The 22,835-nt window shown below is 41.2% G+C and overlaps 1 protein-coding gene across 6 annotated transcripts in view; it reads left to right on the top strand.

Annotated features, from left to right (window-relative positions):
- tle3a (TLE family member 3, transcriptional corepressor a) overlaps nt 1–22,314 on the top strand; it is a 56,029-nt gene extending 33,715 nt beyond the window's left edge. For 4 of the 6 annotated variants that reach the window (XM_034176396.1, XM_034176399.1, XM_034176398.1 and 1 more), the window contains 14 exons: nt 10,813–11,017; nt 11,421–11,428; nt 12,950–13,072; nt 13,143–13,193; nt 13,279–13,431; nt 13,905–14,037; nt 14,142–14,317; nt 14,409–14,482; nt 14,580–14,829; nt 17,396–17,643; nt 17,777–17,924; nt 18,588–18,738; nt 21,403–21,479; nt 21,787–22,314. In XM_034176396.1, the coding sequence (XP_034032287.1) occupies nt 10,813–11,017; nt 11,421–11,428; nt 12,950–13,072; nt 13,143–13,193; nt 13,279–13,431; nt 13,905–14,037; nt 14,142–14,317; nt 14,409–14,482; nt 14,580–14,829; nt 17,396–17,643; nt 17,777–17,924; nt 18,588–18,738; nt 21,403–21,479; nt 21,787–21,894 (1,905 nt within the window). In that variant the 3' untranslated portion in view covers nt 21,895–22,314. The remainder of the gene's footprint in view (nt 1–10,812; nt 11,018–11,420; nt 11,429–12,949; nt 13,073–13,142; nt 13,194–13,278; nt 13,432–13,904; nt 14,038–14,141; nt 14,318–14,408; nt 14,483–14,579; nt 14,830–17,395; nt 17,644–17,776; nt 17,925–18,587; nt 18,739–21,402; nt 21,480–21,786) is intronic. The other 2 variants (XM_034176400.1, XM_034176397.1) reach the window with 1 other exon arrangement.
- The last annotated feature ends 521 nt before the right edge of the window (nt 22,315–22,835 follow it).

Raw genomic sequence — 22,835 nt, 5'->3', positions numbered from 1 at the left:
CACATAATTCCTAAGAATTTTGCAAGAACACTCTTGTTGAGACCTATGTAGTAGCTGTAATCTGCATTGTGTTATGTTCTTTGGTTCCACCCGTTTGCTCCCCTCGGGACGCAAACTCACGATTCCTGGCATGGGAGGCCGACTCTAACCAGAAGTCTAAAGCCCAGGGCTCTGGCCTTGTGGCCAGAAAATCCTTTTAGCTGTTGGGAAGTGATCTTTACTAACTACTTATGCTCAACGACTCCTGCTGGCCTCCGTTACTCTTAGTCACAGGAAAACACTGGAAAAAAGGACTGCGCATTTGTTCTGATCACTTCATCAAAGATATTTAAACTTGTAAACATGAGTATCATGCATTCATTTCAGCATGTTCAGAAGGATTCAATGCATTATTGGTGAGTAATCAATCAATCAATCAATCAATCAATTTTTTTATATAGCGCCAAGTCACAACAAACAGTTGCCCCAAGGCGTTTTATATTGTAAGGCAAGGCCATACAATAATTATGTAAAACCCCAACGGTCAAAACGACCCCCTGTGAGCAAGCCCTCGTTACAGTGGGAAGGAAAAACTCCCTTTTAACAGGAAGAAACCTCCAGCAGAACCAGGCTCAGGGAGGGGCAGTCTTCTGCTGGGACTGGTTGGGGCTGAGGGAGAGAACCAGGAAAAAGACATGCTGTGGAGGGGAGCAGAGATCGATCACTAATGATTAAATGCAGATTGGTGCATACAGAGCAAAAAGAGAAAGAAACAGTGCATCATGGGAACCCCCCAGCAGTCTACGTCTATAGCAGCATAACTAAGGGATGGTTCAGGGTCACCTGATCCAGCCCTAACTATAAGCTTTAGCAAAAAGGAAAGTTTTAAGCCTAATCTTAAAAGTAGAGAGGGTGTCTGTCTCCCTGATCTGAATTGGGAGCTGGTTCCACAGGAGAGGAGCCTGAAAGCTGAAGGCTCTGCCTCCCATTCTACTCTTACAAACCCTAGGAACTACAAGTAAGCCTGCAGTCTGACAGCGAAGCGCTCTATTGGGATGATATGGTACTATGAGGTCCCTAAGATAAGATGGGACCTGATTATTCAAAACCTTATAAGTAAGAAGAAGAATTTTAAATTATATTCTAGAATTAACAGGAAGCCAATGAAGAGAGGCCAATATGGGTGAGATATGCTCTCTCCTTCTAGTCCCCGTCAGTACTCTAGCTGCAGCATTTTGAATTAACTGAAGGCTTTTTAGGGAACTTTTAGGACAACCTGATAATAATGAATTACAATAGTCCAGCCTAGAGGAAATAAATGCATGAATTAGTTTTTCAGCATCACTCTGAGACAAGACCTTTCTGATTTTAGAGATATTGCGTAAATGCAAAAAAGCAGTCCTACATATTTGTTTAATATGCGCTTTGAATGACATATCCTGATCAAAAATGACTCCAAGATTTCTCACAGTATTACTAGAGGTCAGGGTAATGCCATCCAGAGTAAGGATCTGGTTAGACACCATGTTTCTAAGATTTGTGGGGCCAAGTACAATAACTTCAGTTTTATCTGAGTTTAAAAGCAGGAAATTAGAGGTCATCCATGTCTTTATGTCTGTAAGACAATCCTGCAGTTTAGCTAATTGGTGTGTGTCCTCTGGCTTCATGGATAGATAAAGCTGGGTATCATCTGCGTAACAATGAAAATTTAAGCAATACCGTCTAATAATACTGCCTAAGGGAAGCACGTATAAAGTGAATAAAATTGGTCCTAGCACAGAACCTTGTGGAACTCCATAATTAACTTTAGTCTGTGAAGAAGATTCCCCATTTACATGAACAAATTGTAATCTATTAGACAAATATGATTCAAACCACCACAGCGCAGTGCCTTTAATACCTATGGCATGCTGTAATCTCTGTAATAAAATTTTATGGTCAACCGTATCAAAAGCAGCACTGAGGTCTAACAGAACAAGCACAGAGATGAGTCCACTGTCCGAGGCCATAAGAAGATCATTTGTAACCTTCACTAATGCTGTTTTTGTACTATGATGAATTCTAAAACCTGACTGAAACTCTTCAAATAGACCATTCCTCTGCAGATGATCAGTTAGCTGTTTTACAACTACCCTTTCAAGAATTTTTGAGAGAAAAGGAAGGTTGGAGATTGGCCTATAATTAGCTAAGATAGCTGGGTCAAGTGATGGCTTTTTAAGTAATGGTTTAATTACTGCCACCTTAAAAGCCTGTGGTACATAGCCAACTAACAAAGATAGATTGATCATATTTAAGATCGAAGCATTAAATAATGGTAGGGCTTCCTTGAGCAGCCTGGTAGGAATGGGGTCTAATAAACATGTTGATGGTTTGGATGAAGTAACTAATGAAAATAACTCAGAACAATCGGAGAGAAAGAGTCTAACCAAATACCGGCATCAGTGAAAGCAGCCAAAGATAACGATACGTCTTTGGGATGGTTATGAGTAATTTTTTCTCTAATAGTTAAAATTTTGTTAGCAAAGAAAGCCATGAAGTCATTACTAGTTAAAGTTAATGGAATACTCAGCTCAATAGAGCTCTGACTCTTTGTCAGCCTGGCTACAGTGCTGAAAAGAAACCTGGGGTTGTTCTTATTTTCTTCAATTAGTGATGAGTAGAAAGATGTCCTAGCTTTACGGAGGGCTTTTTTATAGAGCAACAGACTCTTTTTCCAGGCTAAGTGAAGATCTTCTAAATTAGTGAGATGCCATTTCCTCTCCAACTTACGGGTTATCTGCTTTAAGCTACGAGTTTGTGAGTTATACCACGGAGTCAGGCACTTCTGATTTAAAGCTCTCTTTTTTTAGAGGAGCTACAGCATCCAAAGTTGTCTTCAATGAGGATGTAAAACTATTGACGAGATACTCTATCTCACTTACAGAGTTTAGGTAGCTACTCTGCACTGTGTTGGTATATGGCATTAGAGAACATAAAGAAGGAATCATATCCTTAAACCTAGTTACAGCGCTTTCTGAAAGACTTCTAGTGTAATGAAACTTAGTCCATCAGAGTAAATGTAAATGTTATTAAGAAATTATCAGACAGAAGGGAGTTTTCAGGGAATACTGTTAAGTCTTCTATTTCCATACCATAAGTCAGAACAAGATCTAAGATATGATTAAAGTGGTGGGTGGACTCATTTACTGAGCAAAGCCAATAGAGTCTAATAATAGATTAAATGCAGTGTTGAGGCTGTCATTCTCAGCATCTGTGTGGATGTTAAAATCGCCCACTATAATTATCTTATCTGAGCTAAGCACTAAGTCAGACAAAAGGTCTGAAAATTCACAGAGAAACTCACAGTAACGACCAGGTGGACGATAGATAATAACAAATAAAACTGTTTTTTGGGACTTCCAATTTGGATGGACAAGACTAAGAGTCAAGCTTTCAAATGAATTAAAGCTCTGTCTGGGTTTTTGATTAATTAATAAGCTGGAATGGAAGATTGCTGCTAATCCTCCGCCCCGGCCCGTGCTACGAGCATTCTGACAGTTAGTGTGACTCGGGGGTGTTGACTCATTTAAACTAACATATTCATCCTGCTGTAACCAGGTTTCTGTAAGGCAGAATAAATCAATATGTTGATCAATTATTATATCATTTACCAACAGGGACTTAGAAGAGAGAGACCTAATGTTTAATAGACCACATTTAACTGTTTTAGTCTGTGGTGCAGTTGAAGGTGCTATATTATTTTTTCTTTTTGAATTTTTATGCTTAAATAGATTTTTGCTGGTTATTGGTAGTCTGGGAGCAGGCACCGTCTCTACGGGGATGGGGTAATGAGGGGATGGCAGGGGGAGAGAAGCTGCAGAGAGGTGTGTAAGACTACAACTCTGCTTCCTGGTCCCAACCCTGGATAGTCACGGTTTGGAGGATTTCAGAAAATTGGCCAGATTTCTAGAAATGAGAGCTGCTCCATCCAAAGTGGGATGGATGCCGTCTCTCCTAACAAGACCAGGTTTTCCCCAGAAGCTTTGCCAATTATCTATGAAGCCCACGTCATTTTTTGGACACCACTCAGACAGCCAGCAATTCAAGGAGAACATGCGGCTAAACATGTCACTCCCAGTCTGATTGGGGAGGGGCCCAGAGAAAACTACAGAGTCCGACATTGTTTTTGCAAAGTTACACACCGATTTAATGTTAATTTTAGTGACCTCCGATTGGCGTAACCGGGTGTCATTACTGCCGACGTGAATTACAATCTTACCAAATTTACGCTTAGCCTTAGCCAGCAGTTTCAAATTTCCTTCAATGTCGCCTGCTCTGGCCCCCGGAAGACAATTGACTATGGTTGCTGGTGTCGCTAACTTCACATTTCGCAAAACAGAGTCGCCAATAACCAGAGTTTGATCCTCGGCGGGCGTGTCGTCGAGTGGGGAAAAACGGTTAGACATGTGAACGGGTTGGCGGTGTACACGGGGCTTCTGTTTAGGGCTACGCTTCCTCCTCACAGTCACCCAGTCAGCCTGCTTTCCCGGCTGCTCGGGATCTGCCAGGGGGTAACTAACGGCGGCTAAGCTACCTTGGTCCGCACCGACTACAGGGGCCTGGCTAGCTGTAGAATTTTCCACGGTGCGGAGCCGAGTCTCCAATTCGCCCAGCCTGGCCTCCAAAGCTACGAATAAGCTACACTTATTACAAGTACCGTTACTGCTAAAGGAGGCCGAGGAATAACTAAACATTTCACACCCAGAGCAGAAAAGTGCGGGAGAGACAGGAGAAGCCGCCATGCTAAATAGGCTAAGAGCTAGTAGCTACGCTAAGCTAGCGGATTCCTAAAAACACGCAAAGTGAATAATGTGTAAATAATTTAGAGGTGATTCAGCAGAAGGAGTGCTTTAGTTAAGGCACGTAAAGATTACACTGGGAAACAAATCGTAATCTAGATAACTAGATCAATCTAACTGCGCAGATTAAACAGCTAACAGATACAGAAAAACACCGCTGTGCTCCGGAACAGGAAGTGATACAATACCGCAGTGAGAGCCAACCACCAGTAGAGGCAAGCAAGAGTAATGCATATATTACCTTAACACCTACACAACACATCATTTAAATATAGTTCCAGTAAAAAAAATAAAATAAAATAAAAAAAAAGGGCGTTTTACTGAATGATCAAGAGCATTCTGGATGTTGAAAGCCTGGGATATTCAGAAAGCATCTGTAATTAGAGACGTTAGCATGTCCATGTTGTTAGCATAAAGATTTATCCAAACGCATGCTCTAGTAAGCAAAAAACGAATGCATGCCTGTCAGTCTTTAACCTTTTGTAGTTTCTCATCACCATTGGGCTGAATAAAGCTGGAATCAAGCTTTAATATATGTAGATTTGTCTGAACACCAACCTCAGTCAGTATTCAAGTGACAGCTGCAAAATTCCTCCCTTGGAATTTTGTATGATGAGGAAGACACTTCAGTCTGATATCGTATCTAAGCTTGGTTAAGTATCTTTTCCAAGTTTCTGCATCTAACATTGAAGATTTTTTTGTCCACGATTGCAAGAATTAGCAGTGTTGCACTTCAAATATTAACAATGTCATGCCTTTCCTGTTCTGTGGCCAGCCAGGGTTGTGTGCATGATGACACTCTCGCAATCTCCCACTTCTACTATATCTCCTTCAGAGTTGTCATGGGTATTTTGATGGCGTCCTTCACTAGTCTTCTTCTTGCTGCGTCACTCAGTTTTTGAGACTCACTTATTGTACAGATTGTACAGTAAGATTAAGATTAGTACAGTCTTTATTGAAACAATATTTTACCACAATACAATATTGTTTGTATTTCTTAATGAGTGATTAACTGGTACCCAAGACATATTCATTTATTTTCTACCCGCTTACACAAGTTAAGGGTCATGGGGGGCTGGAGACTATCCCAGCAGTCATAGGGTGAGAGAGAGTCATAGGGTGTTGCCCAGTCTATCGCAGGGCAACTTATAGACAGACAAACACATTCACTCTCATATGGACTGTTTAAAGTTTCCAATTCACCTAACCTGCATGCTTTTACAAGCAGGTAGGAAGTCAGGGCACCCAGAGGGAACCCATGCAAGCATGGGGAGAACATGCAAACTCCACACAGAAAGGACCAGACAGGAAACAACCCCAGGACCTTCTTGCTGTGAGGCAACAGTGCTAACCACTAAACCACCATGTCACAAGACATACTCAATGACTTGGAAATGTTCATGTATCTATCCCTTGACTTGTCTAAAAATATAGATAACGCAATGCTAAAATAACCTCGGCCTTATGAGCATAAAGATAGGAAACAGAATGTGACCTTTTTACCTCTTAAAAATAGGTCAAGGTTAGCCATTTTCAAACTTGTCCAAGGTCTGTGTCCCAAGAATGGTCCCTGTGAATTTGAAGACCCTGGCAGTTATAGGAATGGTCTTATGCTTAGCACAGACAGACAGACAGATGGACACAAAGTATTCGCAATGCCCGGTGGCCATATTTTGGAATCAGGTAAAAACTGGCTGTAAAAGTGATGATTTGTGAAAATAATACTTGTATTTAGTTTGTCTACAGTCTCAGAAAATAGAGGGAGCCCCATTTTCGTATCCCCCTCCCCCCTTAAAGGATTCATTTGGCTGATCAAACTGTCACCCAACAGCAGACCTCGTGTCATTTTATAACATATTTTTAATTGGAGGAGTGGGGTACAATTGGTTATACCTAACAGCTAACGTTAGCTTATCTAGCCGGCTGTAGCACTGTTTATCGTAGCTTACAATATAGTTAGTTCTTTTCTGTTTGATAACCCACGCTAATTCATACTTTTGTCCACATTTATTTTTATATGTATTTGTTAATACATTATTGTAGGTTTAACTATGCTATTATACTTTATACATTAATTACCGTTTTTGTTTATCGTGTTAGCTTGCTAGGTACGGTTGGCTTATTAATGGCTCATTTAGCTCTACTAACTATATCTATCTTATTTTCATTATTTACAATTTTATTTTACATGGTGTAGATTTTTAATGATTCATCAGTTTGTGTTCTTTAAAAGATATCAACATATAGTACCTTAGTTCTTAGGTTTCCATTTGATAGCATATAGATTGTGCTTTTTATTTTCCTATAGTTTAAATATCAGTTTCATATATATATATATATATATATATATATATATATATATATATATATATAAAGTATAGGTCCTTTTTATTTTTTTCAAAAACTATATGGATTTCATTCATATGTTTTTACGTCAGACATGCTTGAACCCTCGTGCGCATGCATGAGTTTTTCCACGCCTGTCGGTGACGTCATTCGCCTGTGAGCACTCCTTGTGGGAGGAGTCGTCCAGCCCCTCGTCGGCATTCCTTTGTCTGAGAAGTTGCTGAGAGACTGGCGCTTTGTTTGATCAAAATTTTTTCTAAACCTGTGAGACACATCGAAGTGGACATGGTTCGAAAAATTAAGCTGGTCTTCAGTGAAAATTTTAACAGCTGATGAGAGTTTGAGGTGATTCTGTCGCTTTAAGGACTTTTCACGGTGCGAGACGTCACGCAGCGCTCTCAGGCGGCGTCATCAGCCTGTTTCAAGCTTAAAACCTCCACATTTCAGGCTCTGTTGATCCAGGACGTCGTGAGAGAACAGAGAAGTTTCAGAAGAAGTCGGTTTCAGCATTTTATCCGGATATTCCACTGTTAAAGGAGATTTTTTTTTTAATGAAAGACGTGCGGGCGGATTGCAGCGTCGGCTCGCAGCCGCCGCGACGCTCCGCCACAGGAAAAACACCTCTGTTGGAAGCCTTGAGGACAAGTTGGAACATCTCCAGCTGATAAACAATTTCTCATATACTCACTCCACTGAAAGCTATCAAAAGCCAACTGGATTTTAACAAATGGTTATCAACACGGAGGTGTTTTTCCTGTGCCGCCGCACCGCATCGGCTGCGTCCCGACGCGCGGACCCGTCTGCACGTCTTTCATTAAAAAAATCTCCTTTAACTGTGGAATATCCGGATAAAATGCTGAAACCGACTTCTTCTGAAACTTCTCTGTTCTCTCACGACGTCCTGGATCAATAGAGCCTGAAATGTGGAGGTTTTAAGCTTGAAACAGGCTGACGATGGCGCCTGAGAGCGCTGCATGACGTCTCGCGCCGTGAAAAGTCCTTAAAGCGACAGAATCACCTCAAAATCTCTCATCAGCTGTTAAAAGTTTCACTGAAAACCAGCTTAATTTTTCGAACCATGTCCACTTCGATGTGTCTCACAGGTTTAGAAAAAATTTTGATCAAACAAAGCGCCAGTCTCTCAGCAACTTCTCAGACAAAGGAATTCCGACGAGGGGCTGGACGACTCCTCCCACAAGGAGTGCTCACAGGCGAATGACATCACCGACAGGCATGGAAAAACTCACGCATGCGCACGAGGGTGCAAGCATGTCTGACGTAAAAACATATGAATGAAATCCATATAGTTTTTGAAAAAAATAAAAAGGACCTATACTTTACGGACAGCCCTCGTATGTATGTGTATATATATATATATATATATATATATATATATATATATATATATATATATATATATATATATATATATATATATATATATATATATATATATAAAATATCCTTTTTTCTTGAGCCGCTTGGGTGGGTAGGGAGAGTTCCCATGGGATGAAAAAGCTTTTCAACCTACCATCCCTGGTTCTCAAGCTTTTCAATCTACCATCCCTGGTTCTCAAGACCAGGCACCTAAGTGGCTTTACTCTTCTATTTTACTCTTCCTTTTTAGATATTTAGATATACCTTAGTATACTATCATAGTTCCATCTTAGAATTGGAATATAATATATAAGATATACCTTACTGAATTTTCATATAAACATATAAAAATATAAATTATACAAATGTATATAAACTTACTAGCTTTTCATTCAAACCCGTGTCTCATAGGTCAGACCCCTGTAGCTGCAGTATTCAGACTCCAGGACAGCAGTCGTGTGACTTTCATTATTATAGCAACCAATGTGGATGAGACGACGGATGTCGCCACTTGCTGTATATATTGTAGACAGTCAATCAGTGAGATCAAGTCTGAACAAGCCCTTTATTGTTTTGTTTCAACTCTATTATGGTGGTGTCTCAGGTAAAATTATTAAAACTATTTCACTGTCCAAATACCCATTTATGTGACTGTTCTGAATATTTTTGAAATGGCCGTAAATAGCCACTAATTGAAGTGAGTCATACAAGAGAGGAGTTGCATGCTGTAACAGCAGCTGAATTATTCAGTTGGCTCATAGACTGGTAATAAATTGCTGATGTTTTTATTGGTGTCTCAGCTAAGTATTATTTAACCTTGCTTTAAACTGCTTACTTCCATGCTGAGTGCCTTTTAACTCTCATCCCTTTCCATGTGCCTTTGAAATATTGATGGAGAATATTGAAGGGTTGAATGAGTGCCAGAACGGGACCCCTGGTCCCGGCTCCCGGAGCAGCCTTGCAGACACACTGAGTGAGATGGAAGGAGTTCCAGCTTTGGCGCTTGATGCTCCCCTTGTTTCTAAAAGTTTGTGTGTGCAGTCATTCATGTTGTGTTAATCCATGAATTAGAACATGAAAGGAGTAAATGGTCTCTGGTTGTGTTTTTGAAGTGTTTGAAGCAGCTGGTTGTTTAGCCCACAGGCTGACAGATTCCTGTACAGATTTTTGTTCCTTATAGGGAATTCCCATCTCTGTGATGGAGTGTTGTGGTGCTGCAGCATGATGTGCAAGTTTTGTTCTCACGATTCCTTTGTATTAAGGTGTGGTGGATTGACACTTTGCTGTTGCTCATGATTGTTTAAAGTTTTTCCTTTCATTCATTGTTCAAATCCATGTGTGGAGTTAACACTGTGTAATTGTCTCTGGTCTCTGTCACAGCCTCGAGATGTGTTGCATATTTGATCATTCAGTCGGGACTTAATGATCAAACTGCTTTTCTCAGTATAGTTCTAATGCTAATGCTATGCTAATCTGGAGTAGAAATAAAGGTGCCTTGACACTTGCACAAATTTGATCCGTGCAATCTGCTGTAAACTGTGCGCGGCTGCGTGCAAGTGTGCAGAGAAGATTTTGAAATGTTCAGAATCTCAGGCATGCATTAATTTTGTGAACTACATGTGAACATTGCGCAAACAATTCAAAAACACTGAGTGACATGTCGGTGCAAGTCATTGCGTCCGCGCAACGCACCACAGTGCAGCTCATCTGAACGATTATCATGAGATATTAAATCTGTCAAATGTAATTTTACAGATACTCATAAGAAGGAATGAAAATGCAACTGTTTTACCAAGCCATTGTAATATAAATATTACAAATGATTACCTTTGAGATGATTCCAAATGCGTTCTCTACGTCATGAAGCACATGAGAACAGCTGCAGCTGTAGAAAATTCGTCTGTGATTCCGGTGCGGTTAGAGGTGATTTCAACACCCAAATTCTGAGAGAAAATGTTTAATCCACTACAAAATAATTCTTTTATATAACGCAGCATCCGGCGGCACAATGCGCGGCGTCCTGTGGAACACAGCAGGTCGCATTGGCACAACGAATTACGCGGCAGTGCGGGTGGTTAAATGCGTGCAAGTGTCAAGGTGCCTTAACACTGATGGGGAGCTCACTCTCTGATCGCGACAGCACTATTTGTGCGAACGTGCTGTTATCTGCTGGCTCTTAACTGATCAGCGGCATGTTTTCGTTGTGCGGTTTCTCTTTACCTTTTTCCCTCTGACCCACTTGGTGTCTGTCTGTCTTCCTGCCTCCTTACAGCAGCAGCAGCTCCAAGCACAGCACCTCTCTCACGCCGCTCACGGGCCTCCTGTCCAGCTGCCCCCCCACCCATCAGGCCTGCAGCCGCCTGGCATCCCCCCTGTGACGGGAGCTGGATCAGGCCTCCTGGCACTGGGTGCTTTAGGAAGCCAAGCTCATCTCCCAGTAAAGGATGAGAAGAACCACCATGATCTTGAGCACAGAGGTGAGGTGTTAAACTCTAGCACCTTGGTGTCTAAGTAGGCGTTACGTGCTTGGCCTGTTTATTTTGGCAGACACACAAGTGTATATGAATTTTTAACACCAGCAAAAAAAAAATTAAGGCAGAGTGCTTCTCCGGAGCAGAGTCCTAGGGCCCTTAGGTGAAGAGCACATCCTGTCTGTTCACATTCGGTCTGGGTAATGAGCTGTTACATTCCCAGCCCGTGACCGCATAAGCAATTCAACAGCTTCAAAACACAGCAGTAGGAGGGGCCGCGTGCCCTGCAGTTGATTCTTACACTTTCAGCCAGGAGCATCTGTTATGATATGCTAACTGACTTGTTTTTCTCTTTGCTCCACTTGGTTTCACCATCACCTGGGCTGCCGTTGTGATTGTGTCTACACAGAGAACGCAGTGAGTATCCAAGGCTGTACTTACTTATTTATTTATTTTTCTTGTTGCAGAGCATTTTATTGATTTATATATGTATCACTACCTCTCCATTGTAACAAAGATGGATAGTTACTAACAACACACTGTTGCCAAATTTATGCACAGTTATAATCTGCTTTTGATTAAATAATTAATGGGAATAAGGTCTGAAATGTGAATTCTGTGTTTAATCCAGGAGGGAAATGACTAGTATCTTGCTGTAGAGATTAGACGCCTTGTAATTTCAACACAAAGAACAACTTGGACTTGCTCTGCTTAAAGGATTTATTTGAGCCTTTCTACTGTCTCCCTTGTTTACCAGATATCTCGCTCACTTGCTCACTCATTTGGCATTTGATGAATATTTATGAACACAAATGGAGAATTGTTTTGTATTCCTTTTCCCCACCCCATCTGGCTGGAACTGCCAAAGCGTTTTATTGGAATAGCTGTGATGTCTGGCTGCTGATGGGCCTGTAAAATTGCGTTTCTCTATGACAGGCCAGCGGAGTAGGTCCAGTCGTGTCTGAGGAAATGGAAATCCTGGGGTGTTTAGCAGGCCTGTTTTGTTCCTTTGCTTTTGTCCCAGGTCATCTGATAGCAGAGTGGTGACTTTGGTTAATGAGTCCCACCATGCATCTCTTTAAAGGTCAGCCATGATGCAGTCAAGTGGCCCTTTGCCCAGACTGCCAGTCCATCGGTGACTGTTCACTTCTGTTGGCTGCTGCTGCCTTTCGTCCATGTTGTTGCTTTGTCCTCAGAGGAAACGGACAATGGGAATTGGGGAAACTTGGCACACACTGACACGCCTGTGAAAGCTGCTGGCCTAGTTCGTCCAGTTCTGGTGGTGTTTGGAGTGAGTTGTCCCAGCTTGTGTGGGCAGGTCGGCTCGATGAAGAAGCACCAGCCAGTCCCATGCTGCCATGCCCGCTGGCAGGATAGAAATTCTCTTTCTTTGTCGGAGCTCAAAGTCTGGGCTGACACGTTGCCCAAGTGTGATGTGGCAATCAATGCCCAGCACATACAACATAAAGCGTCTCTCTCTCTCTCTCCCTGTTCTCCCCCCTGTCTCCCTCTCACGCTTAGCATGACTGACTCCAGAGAAAAGGCCCTCTGTTAAGCGACAACACACTGCTCATGTCCCTGTGAGGCTGTTTGTTGTCCAGCTATGAGGAGGAGGGAGTCGAACTCGGAAAACAAGCCCTCCTCCTTTCAGCACAGATAACGGCCCATTCTGTTGTGTGGCCAGGGACAGGCTTGTGTGTGAGATTGAGCTTGGCTGGTGTCAGGGTACTGTTTGGAGCTGGCCTCCAGCTGCATTTTAAGAGTCTACTGCATCCATAGTTGTGTGAATGAGGCTTCTTTTTTTTCTTTTTTTTTTTTAACTGTTTGCGTTGGCACAGTGTGCGCTCTGTGAACTTGGAATGGATGAATGACTCACTGCTCTCTGTTAGTCAGAAGAAGGAACGGCAATAAACCCTGTATTTGTTTTTTGCTTTGTAGAATAACTCAATATCCCCGTCAGAAAGCTTACGCACAGCCAGCGAGAAACACCGCAGCTCCTCCGACTACAGTTTGGACTCTAAGAAACGCAAAGTGGAGGACAAGGACAGCCTGAGCAGATATGTAAGTGACAATGTCACAGTGTAGTCTAAGATTTCGTTGATGAAATGGGTTAATTTATTTGTCTTCACAGGATAGCGATGGTGAGAAAAGTGATGACCTGGTGGTAGATGTTTCTAATGAGGTAAGGATTTGAACACCTAAATAAGTTAAATTGAATGTGTGACATCAATGCACCGCTGTCAAAATCTTCTGCTGTATTTCTGAAGGACCCCACCACCCCACGGGCAAGTCCAGCCCACTCACCACCTGAAAATGGTATTGATAAGACACGCCCACCAAAGAAAGACACACCCAACAGTCCTGCATCAGTGGCGTCCTCTGGAAGTACCCCGTCCTCTAAGGCCAAGGAGCTTAGTCATGTAAGAAACCAGAAGTGCTATGAACAAACTAGGCCAAGAACGGGTTTAAGTGAGAATTGCAGAGAGAGAGAGAGAGAACAAAAGGATATATGCAAAAAAAAATCTAGGACATTTTCTACAGTGGATTAGGAAAGTCTGTCAGTGCTATGAGTGCATGACTAAATGTCAGGGATAATATTGTCCCACATCAGGATCAAGCAGGTCTTCTCTGTTAATAGCTCAGTGTATTTAATTATTCCAGGATTTTTTCCCCCCCTCTCTCTGCCTCACTAAGAGATTAAAGCCAAAGCAGTAAGGGGATAAAATGGTCCTATGGCTGTTGTAGCCATAATAGGTTTTAGAATAAATAGCAGTTTATGGCTCTGTAGGATGATGAGGTTTGTCGGAATTGGATTGGATTAAGTTCAGTTTGCTCTCAAATTGTCAGTCTGCACAGGGTTGTGAATGTGCTTGCTGTCTCGTTCCCTTGACAGAATGACAAATCCTCAACGCCTGGCCTGAAGTCCAACACCCCCACTCCTCGCAACGATGCCCCCACCCCTGGCACTAGCTCTACTCCCGGGCTCAGACCCATTCTGGGCAAACCACCAGGCATGGAGGCACTTGGTTAGTATCATTCTGTGTCCTCACAGCTTTCTGATTTAATGTTTTCCCACAATTTCTTCATGTATTGATGGCCACGTTCCAATAATCTTTTATTGTCTTTGTAGCAGCCCCAGCTTTGCGGACCCCTCTGTCCATCGCTGGCTCCTACCCTACCCCCTTTGCCATGATGAGCCATCATGAAATGAATGGAGGTCTGACCAGTCCTGGTGTATATGCTGGCCTGCACATCTCTCCTCAGATGAGCGCTGCAGCAGCTGCAGCCTATGGGCGCTCACCTATGGTAACTCTATTCTCTGCACTTCTGTGGAAGATAATCTGTGAGCATGATGCATTTGTGCAAGCTCTGGTCAGTAACTGATCTTATTTTTCAGGGTTTTGATCCTCACACTCACATGAGAGCCCCAGGACTTCCAGCAAGCCTGACATCCATCTCTGGTGGGAAACCGTAAGTGTCTCGCAAAGTGCTTAAAAACAAACTAAACTCATGAAAATTATAATGACACCAACATGAAATGCTAACACAGTCTTTAATTCAACGTCAGGGCTTACTCATTCCATGTCAGTGCCGACGGACAGATGCAGCCTGTGCCTTTCCCACCTGATGCCTTGATTGGTCCTGGTATTCCACGCCATGCCCGTCAAATTAACACATTGAGCCATGGTGAAGTAGTGTGCGCTGTTACCATTAGTAACCCCACACGCCATGTCTACACTGGTGGCAAAGGCTGTGTTAAAATCTGGGATATCAGCCAACCTGGCAGCAAGAGCCCCGTATCCCAGCTGGACTGTCTGGTGAGCACCCCTGCTGATTCAGCTTTCTCTCAACATTTTGACATGTCGTTCATTTTGCCCACTTGCTTCAAAAGGTAATGATTTGTTGCAAAGCGCTTTATATTAACAATGTGATAATCTTGTGTTATGTAAGACCAGAACAAACACACTTCTTATTGGCAGTTATGTAGTTACCACACAACTACAGAGGTACTTCCACTGCTATTCCTATATAGTGTAGGCTCATTTGTCATGAAATAAAAATTTGTGGGGGGGGGGCAAAACCACTTGTTTCTGTTAGAATATGATTTAAACGTTTAAAAAAAAACATAGGGTGCAATTTTTGTTTGCAATAAAATGCAAATTAATTAGTTAAAAATCATACAATGTGATTTTCTGAAATTCTTTTTTTAGATTCTGTCTCTCACAGTTGAAGTGTACCTACGATAAAAAATTACAGACCTCTCCATTCTTTGTAGGTGGGAAAACTTGCAAAATCGACAGTGGATCGAATACTTGCCTCTTTGTATATTAACCAACATGTCAGAGTCTTCATCTAACAAGAAGTCAAAAACTCTGGATTTTGGAATTTGCTATATTTGTCAGCTGAGCAGCAAACAAACAGATAATATAAAATTACTAGTGCGTTGCCTGTGGGGATCCACAGGCTCTAGAGCTGTAATAAATATGCAGTTTCTATAATGAGTTAGTGTGGTAATAAATTATGCAGTTTCTATAATGAGTTAGAATGGTGTGTGAGTCCAGAATGTTTTTTAGAACCTTAGACCTCAACAGTTTTTAGAAGAACTTAACCCCTTTATATCCTGTTAATTACATAATGTAATTACATTATTTGGTGATTCCATTGGTTTTCTTGTGTCAGAAAATCTGTATTTTGATACTTTGTAATTATATCTTGTGTATTAGCAAAGATATTGCATTATTGCTAAACGTAGGCCATTTTGGACGCCATCTTGGATTCAGAATCTTAGACAGTGAAGAAAAAAAAGGCACCCTAATTTCTTCTTAAAGCTTATGATATCTTCTTTCAAAATAAAGTGAGTTTTTGCTTTTACCAAAAAAAAAAGCATAAAATTACAAATGATCCTACACTAATATTTGTGCACATTAGAAGAAAGTACTTGAACAAGGAAAGAAATGATTCCTTCTGCTTTTTGTTAAATTATGGTCTGTTTTAGTTGTAGTTTTGCAGCCAAGCCAGTTTTTCTTCTGGTCCATCTACATCACTAGCTGTAACTTGAGCAGCTGTTTGGACTGTTTTTTTTTTTTTTTTGTATAGTCTGGGGTTTGGTTTGAAATTATTCCCAACATGCAGAAATATTTCCCTTCTGCTTTATGTCACCTCAGTTTAAAAGACTGACATTTGACTGGGATTCTTTACTTTTTATTATGCTTATTTGTTTAGCGGAGCAATTTTGCTAAATAGTAAGGCAAGGGATGATTTCATGGGGTCAAGTATAAGAACAGCCACGAGTGTTAAATTTCCATAAAACTGTTTAACCAATATGTGCAGGGATGGCGCTTACAAAATATCTGTTTAGTGGGTGAGTTTTGTTGTTTTTCCACTGTTGCCATGCCAACACTTGATTTTCTGAAACATACAATAACATAAAAATTTGGTGGCAACTAACTTGCCACCAAATTGAGTGAATATGTCCAACTCTTTATTTCAATGATGTAGTCAAGTCAAGCAGGGTGCACTGTAAGGTGCAGTTAATTGTTATTACTATTAATGGTATTATTTAATATTTTATTATTAGCATGAATTTGCTTGGTTTGGTTCTCTCTCTCTCTCTCTCTCTCTCTCTCTCTCTCTCTCTCTCTCTCTCTCTCTCTCTCTCTCTCTCGTGTGTGTGCGTGCATTAGAGCAGTATTTGTTTTATTGATAATGTTAATGTACAAAGCGTGTAGACTGATTAGAGATCGAAGGGTTTCACAAGTGTTATATATGTGCTATCATGATTCCTTCAGTATATATTGGGAAATCTTAAGAACATTTCTTTTTTTGTCAAGACTTACTCCTTCCTGTAGATTTTGCAGTGTGTACAAATCGTCCGTTTGCTCACATGTGACTCTTGCTTGTTGACCAATTGTTTCGAAATGCGATGAATAAATACACTTCCGTGTTGCTGCCACACAAACCAGAGGATGTCGTAACAACTGAATCAGTCTGCGGGAAGCTGGTTTGTGAAACTGGATGATTTTGTTGATCCAGAAAGACACTTTAAGTTTGAGAATTTGAAAACTGACAGTGCAGAATTATTTCTTTTTAGAAGCTGATGAACTAAATATTTAAGAATATGATGTCTGTAACTGTCACTTATGCTTGTGGATTTATTCAATTATTCTGAAGCAGGGTGATTTTTATGATTCACTTTACTCATCTTAATTCATAAAAGCTAATGAAACTCTATTGCACTCAGTTAAAATCATTCTGAATAGTTTTAGATGCTTCTTAGATGACATTTTATGGTTTTCTTCCTTTTTCCCCACTGATGTTTCTAAATCTCTCTGTAGCTCCATTGCTGTGGGCACATATTGATTTGCTTTGTCCTCTATGTAACAGAACAGGGATAACTACATCCGTTCCTGTAAGCTGCTGCCCGATGGCCGCACATTGATTGTCGGGGGTGAGGCCAGCACATTGACCATCTGGGATCTGGCCTCTCAGACACCCCGCATCAAGGCTGAGCTCACCTCTTCGGCCCCGGCATGCTACGCCTTGGCTATCAGCCCCGACGCCAAAGTCTGCTTCTCCTGCTGCAGTGATGGCAACATTGCCGTTTGGGACCTTCACAACCAGACTCTTGTTAGGCAAGAAGAAAACCCTTATTCACTGTGTGTGGCGTCTCACCCCACAACAGGATTGCAGTTGTGAAAGAAATCTTACAAGGGGAAGTCTGTTTAAAAATAAATAAATAACTAATAGCTTTCTGCAACTGTTTAGGCAGTTCCAGGGCCATACGGACGGTGCGAGCTGCATCGACATTTCCCATGATGGTACTAAACTATGGACGGGTGGTCTGGACAACACTGTTCGCTCCTGGGACCTCAGGGAGGGTCGACAGCTGCAGCAGCACGACTTCACCTCACAGGTACAACCACACAACATGGACCAGAGGGAAACCAGACACACACACAAAAGCTGCTTGCTTATTGTGGTGCTTCTGTCATTTCTGTTTAGCCTGTTTGATGATTCTTTATTATATTTTCTTGGTTTGATCTTTGTTGTTGTTACTGTGGCCAGAGCAGTTGGTCACCACTCTGAGTCTGATCTGCTTGAGGTTTCTTACCACTGCTGCCTTGCTCGGGGGTTGGGAAGGGAAGCCCCTTGGTGTGATTTATATTGTGATTTGGCACTATATAAATAAATTTAATCTTATGGTTATGATTGTATACTTATAAAGATAGTTATTATTAGTGCATCTACTTTCTTTCAATACAGCTCTGTCAGTTTTGTTCACTTGCTTGTAATTTCTAATTTATTTATTGACTAATTTATTTAATAGTGCTTTATCTCATACTGCTTTTCACTATAACTACTCTTTGTCTTTAGTATTGCACTTTGCTGTTTTTTGTTTCCTCTTTGTTTGCGTCTATGATAAATGTTATATATGATGGGGAAAAAATTTCTCATGCATAACCACACTTTTCCTTCTGTATTACTATAGAATTTTGTTTTCTTCTTCAAAATTAAAGGCCTTTGAAAGAAAGAAATATGTTGACTTGACTATGAACACAAACTGTTCTGTTTCCAGATTTTCTCCCTGGGCTACTGTCCGACTGGCGAGTGGCTGGCTGTTGGTATGGAGAGCAGCAACGTGGAGGTGCTCCATCACTCAAAACCCGACAAATATCAGCTCCACCTGCACGAAAGCTGCGTTCTCTCCCTCAAGTTCGCCTACTGTGGTATGAATGTTGTTAATGTACCTCAGCAAAGCCATCTTTGATTGGTTTTACTGGGTCTGCAACTATTTTTTTCACAATTGATTAGCTCATTTATATGCAAGAATAGTTCACATATATGCCACATTTTGCAGGCTGTACGTTGCACCAGACTATGTCGCACTTACTTTTGAAACATGTATTACACAGTAATTCAAGAAAAAACATCTTACTATCTGGAAGGACCTTTCAGTCACACACAAGCCTAGATAACATAGGTTAAATATCTTTCATGTTGTGTTTCTTGTTTCCACTGTACTCAAAACGTACGGAGCCATGAACACACCTCTGTGATCTTTTTGACTGAGGGTACACGCCTCCACAGCAGATGAAGTGCTTTGGTTGTTTTCACTGTCATGTCAGTTGGGGAGGTGCAAAATGTTTTGGTGTTCATGGTTAGCCTAATGCTAACTTTTGTTTCTAATTCTGCGTTGCATTGACGCCACGTGCATTTGATTATGTTTTTGACTGCTATATGCACATCAAGTACACAGAGCTTCAGCAGATGAATTAAAATGTTTTACTGGAACATAACACAGTCTTCTGGGATCAGATTTAAGTTGTTGCTGCCATGCAAACTGCCTTTTGCCCATAGTGGCAAGACCTAATCCACATAACATCAGCAGCCCAAATAATTGATATTGTCGGATCAGATTTGTTGCCGGTGATTTCTTTAATAATAATTTTACTGATTAGTTGTTGCAGCCCTATATTTTATGGTCTGAACTTTGACCCTATGTTGTTACAGACCCATTGGTCTTATTTCCTCCACTAGTGCAGAGGATAAAAGAATATTTAGAGGGGAATCCTGCAAATGGTGATAAAAGCATCAAATTCGGCAGAAATACTCATCAGACAATCCTCTTTTGAAAAAAACTGATTGACCACTTGAATTCTTAATCGGTGGCCAGGTAGGGGTCAGTTGAAGAATTACACAGAGGTCAAAATTAAAAAGTGCTCCAATCATATTGAAAAAATATTCCACATTATTTGCCTGATCATAAAGATTCCAAAAAGATATAGTTTGGACTATCTGTGACTGAATTCTATGGAGTTATGGGATTAAAAACTTCAAGAATGGTGACAAAGGTCAGTGTCATTTTGTACAGAGGTCAAAAGTTAAAGTTGCTCCAGTTTTGGTAAAAAGTGATGCAAATTACTAGTTGAGTTAACACGGTTTTAAAAAGGAATAGTTTGGGCCATGTGTCATCCTTACTTATCACGTTACGGGGTAACATATGGCACATTATTATCAGGTTGTCCTAAAAGTTCCCTAAAAAGCCTTCAGTTAATTCAAAATGCTGCAGCTAGAGTACTAACGGGGACTAGAAGGAGAGAGCATATCTCACCCATATTGGCCTCTCTTCATTGGCTTCCTGTTAATTCTAGAATAGAATTTAAAATTCTTCTTCTTACTTATAAGGTTTTGAATAATCAGGTCCCATCTTATCTTAGGGACCTCGTAGTACCATATCACCCCAATAGAGTGCTTCGCTCTCAGACTGCAGGCTTACTTGTAGTTCCTAGGGTTTGTAAGAGTAGAATGGGAGGCAGAGCCTTCAGCTTTCAGGCTCCTCTCCTGTGGAACCAGCTCCCAATTCAGATCAGGGAGACAGACACCCTCTCTACTTTTAAGATTAGGCTTAAAACTTTCCTTTTTGCTAAAGCTTATAGTTAGGGCTGGATCAGGTGACCCTGAACCATCCCTTAGTTATGCTGCTATAGACATAGACTGCTGGGGGGTTCCCATGATGCACTGTTTCTTTCTCTTTTTGCTCTGTATGCACCACTCTGCATTTAATCATTAGTGATCGATCTCTGCTCCCCTCCACAGCATGTCTTTTTCCTGGTTCCCTCCCTCAGCCCCAACCAGTCCCAGCAGAAGACTGCCCCTCCCTGAGCCTGGTTCTGCTGGAGGTTTCTTCCTGTTAAAAGGGAGTTTTTCCTTCCCACTGTAGCCAAGTGCTTGCTCACAGGGGGTCGTTTTGACCGTTGGGGTTTTACATAATTATTGTATGGCCTTGCCTTACAATATAAAGCGCCTTGGGGCAACTGTTTGTTGTGATTTGGCGCTATATAAAAAATTGATTGATTGATTGATTGATTGATTGACATGTAGTAGAATCCATTAGACGTAGACCTTATTTGACCTTTACTTTGGAGACCAAGCATTCAACACTCATTTGAATCACATTCCATTTATTAATCCTATTAGTTCAACCAATAATTTGCATCACCTTTTACCAAAATTGGAGCAACTTTAACTTTTGACCCCTGTACAAAATGACACTGACCTTTGTCACCATTCTTGCTGTTTTTATCCTGTAACTCCATAGAATTCAGTCACAAATAGTCCAAGCTATACCTTTTTGGAATCTTTATGATCAGGCAAATAATGTGGAACATTTTTCAATATGATTGGAGCATCTTTTAATTTTGACCTCTGTGTAATTCTTCAATTGACCCCTACCTGACCACCGGTTGAAAAGTCAATTGGCCAGTCGGTTTTTTCAAAAGAGGAGTGTCTAAGGAGTATTTCTGTCGAATTTGATGCTTTTATCACCATTTGCATGATTGTTTCACTTATCTGCTGCACTACACTGCTTAATGGTGCTGTTGTCTTTGCAGGTAAATGGTTTGTAAGCACTGGGAAGGATAATCTGTTGAATGCTTGGAGGACTCCTTATGGCGCCAGCATATTTCAGGTATGCGGATCAATACCTTCTGTCTGCAGCTATTCCAAAAGGATGCACAGTTGTCTGTGAGAGGAAGGGCACAGTGACCGCTGTCCAACAGGACTCTGCTATCAGTGAAAACTGAACCTGAGTTATTGACCTGACAAAGAAGTAATTTTGATGGGCATCAGGCTAGACTGTGATGTCACTGCAATCTAATCATGCCCTGTAGTCAGCTAATCTTCTCCACTTAACCCAAAACACAGATGAGCACCTGAAATGTGTTAGAGACACGAATGTTTTAAGTCTAAAATGTGACTTCTGGTTGTCTCAACAGTCGAAGGAATCCTCCTCCGTCCTGAGCTGTGACATCTCCACAGACGACAAGTACATTGTGACAGGCTCTGGTGACAAGAAGGCCACTGTGTATGAAGTGATCTACTAGAACCGACGGAGCGTGCTCATGCTTGGGCGCAGTGGACTCTTCCCTTATCTACCTTCCCTCACACAGACAGCATGGATGTTGCCTGCAGCCCCGCAGTAGACGTGCAGCAGGTTTGGCAGTGCCAGACTTTGAAATGGATTTTGGTGCTGCTCGGCTCTGGATGCTGTGTCCTCTGCACCTTCCTCAGTCACACGACTAACAGTTGTACAGCAAGTGCAGTTCCCCAAAGGCACTACAGAAGAAAATAATGTCTCGCTGTTCTGTGTCTGTCGGATATTTTGTTGTTTTTAATTCGTCCTTTCTAAAGTGGAGGTAAAGTTCCATGACACAATTAGAAGCGGCGCTTCACTCTGGAGCTTCTCTTGGAGGTCCTGTGAAAAGTGTACATAATGGAGTAATAAAAGGCCTTTTATAGATTTATATTTTGGTGTCCAGTAACACTTGTGATGGTTCTTTCTATTCTTCTCCGTGATGATTTTTTTCTTTTCTTTTCCCCTCTGGGGATGGCAATTAGATTAGGACTTTGTGGGAGGATATTCTGTTTCAGTTTTTCCCATCCTCAAATTTTTTATTTTTTCCCCCCCCAGTGCTCACTGTCAAGGACGACCTTTCCAGAAATTAAATTTGGATTCCCTGCCCTGACAACAACTTTTTTTTTTTTTTTTTTTTTTTTTGGCTACTTGCTGTATTGAAGAACACAAGCGTTTTGTCCCTTGGATGTTTAGCAAAGATGAATCTCGGAAAGACCACTTTTTTCATTAAAACTGAACAAAGGAGCAAATCACGGATTCCACTTCTACCCATTCAAAACATCGGATCAAAAGAAATTCTGTGTTGAATTGAAGACCTAACATGAACTTTGGCTGATCTATTGACAGTAATGTGGATTGACTTTTGGCACAACTGATGGATTTTTATGGAGATGCTGTTGTGACTCAAAT

This window comes from Thalassophryne amazonica, chromosome 8 (assembly GCF_902500255.1).
Source record: "Thalassophryne amazonica chromosome 8, fThaAma1.1, whole genome shotgun sequence".
Lineage (NCBI taxonomy): Eukaryota > Metazoa > Chordata > Actinopteri > Batrachoidiformes > Batrachoididae > Thalassophryne > Thalassophryne amazonica.
Note: the sequence above shows the minus strand (reverse complement) of the source record. Positions and strands in the feature narration are given on the sequence as shown.